The 8,813-nt window shown below is 38.3% G+C and overlaps 1 protein-coding gene across 3 annotated transcripts; it reads left to right on the top strand.

The window, feature by feature from the left end:
• Positions 1-82: 82 nt before the first annotated feature.
• On the top strand, positions 83-6,019 carry LOC307010744 (uncharacterized protein). Of its 3 annotated transcripts, XM_079635714.1 has the most exons (11): positions 84-1,196; positions 1,449-1,673; positions 1,873-1,950; positions 2,090-2,392; positions 2,655-2,840; positions 3,026-3,120; positions 3,266-3,316; positions 3,535-3,916; positions 4,018-4,197; positions 5,427-5,572; positions 5,866-6,019. In XM_079635714.1, the coding sequence occupies exons 1-10, from the start codon at positions 1,166-1,168 to the stop codon at positions 5,564-5,566; spliced, it is 1,671 nt and encodes a 556-aa protein (XP_079491840.1). In that variant the 5' UTR covers positions 84-1,165; the 3' UTR covers positions 5,567-5,572; positions 5,866-6,019. The 3 variants fall into 3 exon arrangements, with proteins under 3 accessions (XP_079491841.1, XP_079491840.1, XP_079491842.1); XM_079635715.1 differs by lacking the exon at positions 5,866-6,019 and having other exon boundaries at positions 83-1,196; positions 5,427-5,573; XM_079635716.1 differs by lacking the exon at positions 5,427-5,572 and having other exon boundaries at positions 87-1,196.
• Positions 6,020-8,813: the final 2,794 nt, after the last annotated feature.

The following is an 8,813-nucleotide window of genomic DNA, read 5'->3' on the forward strand; positions in this document are numbered from 1 at the left end:
TCGACCGAGAGAGCCAGGAGACACTGGTGGCTGGTGTTGCCAGATTGGGTGTTTTCCCCGCTACATATTAAGGCCGTTTACGGGGTGTTTTAGCCGGATTTTGCCTGGAAGGCTCTATAGAAATCTGGCACCCCATTGAACGAAGTTAAACGGAGAGAGCGTGCCGTTCACCGACACCAGAATGAACGAGTTCACAGTAACGTTCATCAGGCAGTAATACAGTACGTTCAGTTCACGTTCGCCCAAAATATGAACGAGTTCATGAACTATCGTTCAATGAAGGCGTTCAGGCACAACACTGGTATTGAGATATAAGCCTATGCAAGACCAAAGAGCTTTACATTTAGAACAACAGTGTTTATGGTATTATATTCAAAAATGTACTATTATGAAATAAGTGTCCTGACACGTGTTTATGGCATTTTGAATGCAGTGTTACATTTTGTAGGAGATGTGGGGCATTTCCCATTTTGTGACTGGTTTTGGGAATTGTGTGGAGAAAAAGGTGACAGTTTTGAAAACGTGTCAAAACAAATAACTGTTCAAAAATAATACATCTCATATGTATTATTAAAGAAAACGTAAAAATTAAGTTTGTAACTATTCAATAAATGTGTTCAGTTTCGATGTGAGCTCACGTGCTGTGCTCATAGCACGTGCGTGCGTGCATTTGAGTGATTCGAATTTGTGTTGCTATAGCGACCCCTGTTATGAATCCTGACTGCATTTGAGTGATTTAAATTTTAGTTTCTATAGCGACGCGTGTGTTATGAATGCTGACTGATACACACTCGAACCGAGCGCTGTTTGTTGGTTGAGAGACGAGGCGAATTGACAAACTTTTGCAGAGTTTCTGTGCGATCGATCTTGAGATTTCAAAACTGTTCGGAGGATTTCTGAGAGGAGACTTTCTAGAAGAACATCGGAGGATATATCCTTTATATTTTATCCTTAAGTTATATTTTTGAAAGTTAATTTTATTTCCGAGGATACTTTTGTTTATTGTTATTTCGTGAGAAGGTGTTTGGAGTTTTTAATTTTTTGTTTTATTTTTAATTTTATTTTTTTGGGGGAGGAGTATTTCTGAGAAGGGTAACGTTAGTGTTTTATTGTATTGTATTTTGTATTGTATTTCTGTATTGTTTTTATTTTAGGTTGAAGGAAGATGTCTCAGGCTCTCATGGGTGAAAGAGGAGGTGAGTGCTTTAGTTTTTCATTTGTTTATGGTATGTTATGGTATGATGTTGTACAATGATTGACTAAATTAATGTGAAGGTAACCCATTTTATAAATTTTACCAGCTAAGTTATCACATGTATTTGATTCCTTGCATTTAAAATAAACTTTTAAATTTGAGTAACGTTAACTATATAATAATTAGTAATTGACCGCTGACATTATTGATTATTTTAAACATTTCTAACTATGTGATGTCTGAAATATTCCAGACTCAGGCCGCTCCAGCTCCAGCTCCAGCTCCAGTACATCTGTTTTCTCCCAGGATCCACTGCCAGACCTGACCCAGACACTGATCCAGAAGCTTCCAGGATATTTCACCCCTCAGTCTTCTGAGTTTTCTTTTTCTGTGTCCACAGATCGGACTGACAGTAGGAGGGAGTTGCAGAGCCCAGATGATGGACGTCCGTCCACTTCACCGAAACGCCGTCACAGAGGTCAGGATAGGCTTTTATTGAAGAATTTATGGCTCAGTTAATAAGTAATTTATCATTCAAAAAAGAAAGTTGAAAAAATTAAAATAAATTAACAATTTGATGTGACCAAATTGTAATATTATTAAAAATGTTTCCCCAGACTCTTCACCGGGCATCATGTCCACATCATCTTCTGAGTTTTCTTTTTCTGTGTCCACAGATCGGACTGACAGCAGGAGGGAGTTGCAGAGCCCAGATGATGGACGTCCGTCCACTTCACCGAAACGCTGTCACAGAGGTCAGGATAGGCTTTTATTGAAGAATTTATGGCTCAGTTAATAAGTAATTTATCATTCAAAAAAGAAAGTTGAAAAAATTTAAATAAAGTAACAATTTGATGTGACCAAATTGTAATATTATTAAAAATGTTTCCCCAGACTCTTCACCGGGCATCATGTCCACATCATCTTCGTCCCGCTCTGTGGGAAATGTGAAGAGGTGGTTATGTGGGTTGAAGAGCTTCAGCAGCAAAGGCTCGTACATCGTCCAGAGGAAGCGGAGTGGCGATAGATCGGAAAGCCAATATGAACAGGGCAGTGGCGGCAACAGGAGATTGTCCAGGACCAACAGCTTTGAAGAGTTTATGTGCCCTCCGCTGCCAGGTCAAGTTCCCATCGACCCAACGGAGACTTCAAATGTCCGTATGGAACCACCGCCACCGGTGAACAAGAGCTCGACTGGTGAGACTGAAATAAGGCTGGAGACTGTAAAGTGTACAGATAGAGATGTTGCTAATAATTAGTATAGTTTTTATCATGTTTATGTCCAATCACATTTACTGCTGCTCTGCAAAATTTTGCTGGAATTTTCTTTGGATTTGTAACATAACAGATTAGAATTTAACAGTAAAATGTAAGTTATGTCATTACTGTATATCTTTGCTTAATTTGACGTCATTGATGTTTTTAATACCGGTAAGTCAATTGTTTTTCTTCATTTCAGAAAAACCCAAGAAGAGGAAACGATCTGGTTCTTTGCTCAGAAGGATGTGGAAGGCTGTGAAGTATCCGTTCCTCTGCTGTTTTGCTGTGGATGATGTGGAGCCTTTCGTTCCTCCAGCGGATCTGGATTCTGATCCTGATCCTTCATCACCTGATCCCGATCACTCCGCCGTCAAGCCGAATAACGGTAAATCTGCACAAATTATTTCTCCAACATTGGTTTAAAGAGTATTATCGTATTGTTTTTTAATAAAGATAGACTTGTTTTCAAAAAATTATTTTCTCGACACAACCAGCACTGATATTTTTAATATAAAACCAAGGATCTAGCAAGCTCATATATTTCTCATATTTTTCTGATTTGTTTTTTAGGGTCCTTTGAGACTCTCTATAACGTGGGAGAGATGATTGGATCCGGAGGATTCGGAAGAGTGTTCGAGGGAACACGGAAATTGGATGGCAAAAAGGTAAAGCAATCTTGCTGAATTGTATTTTATTTTTCAAGTATTTGGTTTAATACTCAGATGCTCAAATGGTAAATGTTATGTGCAAAGTCAGGCGCTTAAATACTATTACTGTTATTGAATACAGTTTTTTTGTGTGTTTTTGCAGGTTGCCATCAAGCGGATGCGCAAGACTTACAACGATCTTTATCTTGCTATTGTAAGTTGGTCAAAATCTGAATGTGTATGTGTTGTTTAAGTGCTGATTACTGTAGTCAATACACCTGTGTGAAGCATTCGCTGTAAATATAATAGACAAATAAGCCTGGAAAGGCTCTGATGATCGTATCTACAAAGATTTAAAAAAAAGTATATTTTAAAATGATGTTTTCTTCAGATTTTTACCCAGCTAACCTTCTGTCTACTACTTTTCTCTAGCCTGGGCATCCCAAACCGCTCATTACAGAAGTGGCGCTGCTGCTAAAGATGAGGCAAGAACCCATAAGCCCCTATGTCATACAGCTGTACGATTGGTTTGAACACCCTCGAAAATTCACTCTCATCATGGAGTTCCCTGAACCGTGCGAGAGCTTGCTGGACTTCATCAGTCGTAATCCTCAACTGCATGAAACAACAGCACGGATCATCATGCGACAGGCTGTGCTGGCAGTTCAACACTGCATTGAGCGCGGCGTTTTTCATAGTGATGTTCATGCGCAGAATTTCCTGTTGAGGAAAAACATGTTACAGCTCAAGCTGATAGACTTTGGCAGCGGTCACCTACTTAGTGCTGACGGCTACGAGAGTGACATATACGTTGGTGAGCATTTTTGGAGTGTGAAAACCTGAATGTAGCGACTTACTGATTATTTGATGCTTTAAAAAAAATTGCTCAACAATGTGCGAATGTCTTACTTACAGGAGTACTGGATTACTGCCCACCTGAAGTCCACACTGAACCTCGATTCCACGCCGTCCCAACAAATGTCTGGGCTCTAGGAGTGATGTTGTACGAGATGGTGAACCCATGTCGTCCTTTTCTCAATACATTGGAAATCACAGAAGCCAAAGTTACATTTCTGAACTCCAACTTATCCAAAGGTGAGTGAATAATATTGATGACATTGATAAACACACACATAAAGGGGAGACTCCGTACACAGAGAGAGTTAAAGGTGAAATACGTAAGATTTATGTTAAAATACATTCTCTTCTCCCAGTTTATTGTTCATCGATTACTATTAGTATGTCATTTATGGGTTTATCTCCCCCAAAAGTGTAAACATTGAGCCTCCCAATGTCTTTCCAGCCCAACCTATAGCGTGTGTTTGGGGGCGTGGCTACTGAGGGTGTTTAGCCGCTGTGGGATCATGGGAAAAGATATTCAGCTTTAGTCACAGAAGTGAAAGCCAAAATTCACTGCATTTATACCTTTAAAGATTAAACCGGTCATGAACGCGTCAAAGCGAATGGGGCATTGAGATGCAACACGCTATAAAGGACGCTTCAATAACATACAGCATCATCATGCACCCGTTCAGAAACACAAATGTTCATAAAGACAAATGCAACACAGATCAAATGATTCCTCATATGTAGAACATGCCTTCAGAAGAACCAGTAAGAGCTGCGTTTGTGATGTTTGAGTTGAGGGAGGCGCGACAAGCGAAAGGGGCGTTTGGTTGTTTGAAAATATGCTATATTTTTGTAATTCTGCTCGGTGCCACAGAAAATACATACTTCACCTTTAAAGAAAGATAAAGAACAGTTTACCTTATATTAATCATGTTTCAGATGCTGTTTTCATAGATGCCACCATTCGTGTCACATGGTCATGACTAGGGGTGTAACGATACCTTCATTTCACGATTCGATATATATCACGATACTGAACTCACGATACGGTATTATTGCGATACTCCCAAGATATATGATAAAAGGTTAACAAAAAATTTACTGTTGATTAAAATGCTAACTTTGATATTACATTGTGGGTTTAAATGAACAGGTTTGGACTTGGTGCTTGTAATTCAAGGATAATGGTGACACCAGAATAAAAATATTCATGATTCTGAAGCTGACCATTGCATTATTATACATTATAATTAACATTATATAGTAGTTTAATGTAGTACTGACACTAAAACTCTGAAAACATGATTTTTTTCTTATACAGTAATTTCTATTTTGGGTGAACTCTCCACGATACATATTGTCACTATCCACGATACATATTGTTGCATTTTTGTATTGCGATATATTGTGGCACGATATATTGTTACACCCCTAGTCATGACTAACCAGCTCTCTCCTTAATAAAATGTGTACAGAATGCAGTGATCTGATTAGCCAGTGCCTAACCCTGGATCCAACTAAACGCCCGACGTTAGAGCAGATGTTACAACATGAATGGATTAGAAATGATCAGGAGAAGTTCAGGAGATGTTCAGGAGATTCACTCGATCAGTGATTTCAGGTGTGAGGAAGTGTAACAGACAGAGTAGGATTATTATCATTTATCTTCAGTTCTGGAGTATTTGTAGTGAGGTTTTCAAATGTGTGTTCATTGTAATGTTCTTGTTATAGTCAAGTCACCTTCATTTATATAGCGCTTTATACAATACAGATTGTTTCAGAGCGGCTTCACAGTAATAAACAGGAAAATAACAGAATCAGTGATGCAATTGCAAGAATTCAGTTCTGTTGTAAATCAGCTCTAGAAAAAACATCCATGAGTTCACATGTTCATATAATCTTTGTGTTGGATAGGAAACAACACACTTGCTGTCGTTGGTCGAGGGCTTGAGCTCGAGACGTGACCCGAAGCCTGAAGTCCAACCCCAACCTGACAGGAACTCAAGCCGCCACACCAGAGATCTCAGAGCCGTCCACGTCTGAGCAAGAACATGAGAGACTGCAAGACTGGAAACAAGTCATCAAGTCATCACTGTTCCTCAGTTTTCAGCATTTGAATGCTTGGTTTTGACTATTTCTGTTCCTGCTTCTACAATCATTGCTACAGTCTACAAACCACCTAAGACTAAGTCACATGCAGTTTTTATGTCAAAATTTGCTGACTTTCTGTCAATATTGACCCTGAAGTTCCACAGAGTTCATATTGTCGGGGATTTCAACATTCATGTGGACTTTTTATCGCTACTTGACTGTTTTAATTTCTTGCAATTGGTAACTGGCCCGACTCACTGCAAAGGCCATTCTCTGAATCTTGTGATTATAAATGACTCATTTGTATCGCAGTTTTCATCTGTTGACCTCGGACTGTCCGATCAATCACCTTTCTTCTTTAATTGGGAACTACATTATTTTTGTGCACCTACCATTCGAACTGTAACATTTCGGAAGTGGAAATCTATTGATCAGACAGTTTTTTCCAATTCTGTTGTTTCCACTTTAAGTAATCTGCACTTTACATCTTTGGAGGAGAAAGTCTCACAGTTAAATAACGCTCTTGCTGCTAATCTAGACTCTTTTGCTCCTCTGAGGTCACGCAAGGTTACTTTTTCTCTCTCTGCTCCATGATGGTATAACGACGATTTGCGCACTAAGAAGTAGGGCTGCACAATTTATCGTATTTTAATTTGCGATAACGATGTCTGCCTCTCTCGATTCATTTTAAATAATCGTCACGATATTTGCCCGCTCATGACTTTTCCTGAAAATGCTTTTTTTATTTGACATTTGTGTTATCTTGCATTGATAACAAGTCCCCACTAGCATTGATGATTGTGGTTGCCAGATGTAAATAGCTTAAATTCCCCAAACAGAGCTTTTCTCTTACATTTTCTGCCCAGTGTTTTACTTAATCTGTGCAATCTGGCAATCCTTGCACGCTCGCTCTACACTGCGCTCTAAAAAGCACTGATGATCTGAAAACGAACATGCGCTGGAGTTTAGCGATTTCCCAGCGATATTCTGCTTACATGAAATTGTCATACAGCCGGTCTGTTTCTTCACAAGCCACTTGTGCTGTTTGTGTGACTAAATCTGCCAATCAAACCTCCACCTTATTGTTTGGGATTATGTTTGCAGAATTAAATGAACAATAAAAAAAAAGAATGTTTCCCTGGACGACTTTAATAATTATCGTCCTATCTCGAATCTTACATTTCTGGCTAAAATACTTGGGCGTATTGTTGACTCTCATTTGTGTAACTATCTCACGATTAATAACCTTTTTGAACCCCTTCAGTCGGGTTTTTGTAAATTTCACAGTACCGAGACGGCTTTGGTTAAAGTCACCAATGATCTATTGATGGCTTCTGACTCTGACGCAACATCCATTCTCATTCTTCTTGTTCTAAGAGCCGCTTTTGATAGTGTTGATCTCAGTCTATTACTCACACGTCTTGAAACAGTGGCTGGTGTGTCGGGACAGTTTTTAAGTGGTTTAGATCCTCTTTAACTGACCGTTCGCAGTTCATTTCAGTGGGTGGCCATAGGTCTGAGATTAGCTCTGTTTTCACTGGTGTTCCTTAGGGGTCAGCCTTGGGCCCTTTACTTTTTAATATTTATCTGTCACCATTGATCATTTCTAGAGATCGCTCGGCCTCAATTATCGTTTCTATGCTGACGATACGCAGATTTATATACATTCTAAACCAGATGAGCGCCCTGACGCTGATCTTATGAGATAAAAACGTGGATGAGTAATAATTTCCTGTGTCTGAACATTGCAAGTTATGCTCATTGGTTCCCGTCATCAAATTTCCAAAGCTGGTTCTCTGTCTGACTTTTGATAGCTCTGTTTTGGAAACCCAGAGCAAAGTGAGGAACCTTGCAGTTATTTTCAATGCTAATCTTTCATTTGATTATTTTGTTCAGAGTACAGTTTAAACTTCTTTTTCCATCTCAGAAACATTGCAAGATTGTGTCCTATGTTACATTTTCCTGTAGCAGAAAAGCTGATAAAAATAAACTGTTACGTCCTTTTAGCCGGAGTTTCTAAAGCCACACTAAACAAGCTCCAATATGTACAAAATTCGCTATAATCCCTATAATCCTAATCGCAGATCCTCACAATCGAACTTACTGGTTGTTCCTAAAACACACTTAAGAACTGTGGGTGACACTTTCTGAGGCTTTCTCTTCCAATGCTCCAGATCTTTGAATTTCTCTTGAACTCCAGACATATGCCATTTTTAAAGGTCAACTCAAGACATATTGTTTTAAACTTGCATTTTGCTTGTTGATGTTTATTTAATTATTTTGTTGATTTTTGTTTTGTTGATGTTTATTTTGTTCTTTATTTATTCAATTGTATTGCTTATTGTCTGCAATGCTTTGAGAAGCTGCTTTTAAAGGTGCTTTATAAAATAAAGTTTATTATTATTATTATTATCACAGCCTCATTTGCTTTGTTTTAAAAGTAATTTTTGCTTTGTTTTTAAATCAAGACAAGTCATCTTTATTTATATATGCTTTATATATGACCAATCTGTATATGACCTGTACAGTATTCAGGCAAAGGCCTATTTTGTGCTTCCTGAAATAAAACTGTTTAAAATCTCAATCTACATTGCTGCAGACTTCAGTGCATTGATTGTAGAGCCTGTCTAAAACATAACACTACAATAAATGAGACTAGAACATTTTGAAAATAATAATAATATAATTTGTTGCCTCCCCTTTGGTTATTTAGGTTAAAGAAGCTATTATTGTTTTATTAAGCTGAAAGTATACTTTGTTCTTTTACACGC

The sequence above is a fragment of the Phoxinus phoxinus genome, assembly GCF_949152265.1.
Source record: "Phoxinus phoxinus genome assembly, chromosome: 14".
Classification (NCBI taxonomy): Eukaryota; Metazoa; Chordata; class Actinopteri; order Cypriniformes; family Leuciscidae; genus Phoxinus; species Phoxinus phoxinus.

What these genes read in the sequence shown, in the direction of transcription:
- LOC307010744 (XM_079635715.1), top strand. Translation starts at nt 1,166, where the DNA reads ATGTCTCAGGCTCTCATGGGTGAAAGAGGAG. An exon ending in TCTCATGGGTGAAAGAGGAG is followed by an intron (nt 1,197 to 1,448) that starts GTGAGTGCTTTA and finishes GAAATATTCCAG; the next exon opens with ACTCAGGCCGCTCCAGCTCC. An exon ending in ACGATCTTTATCTTGCTATT is followed by an intron (nt 3,317 to 3,534) that starts GTAAGTTGGTCA and finishes ACTTTTCTCTAG; the next exon opens with CCTGGGCATCCCAAACCGCT.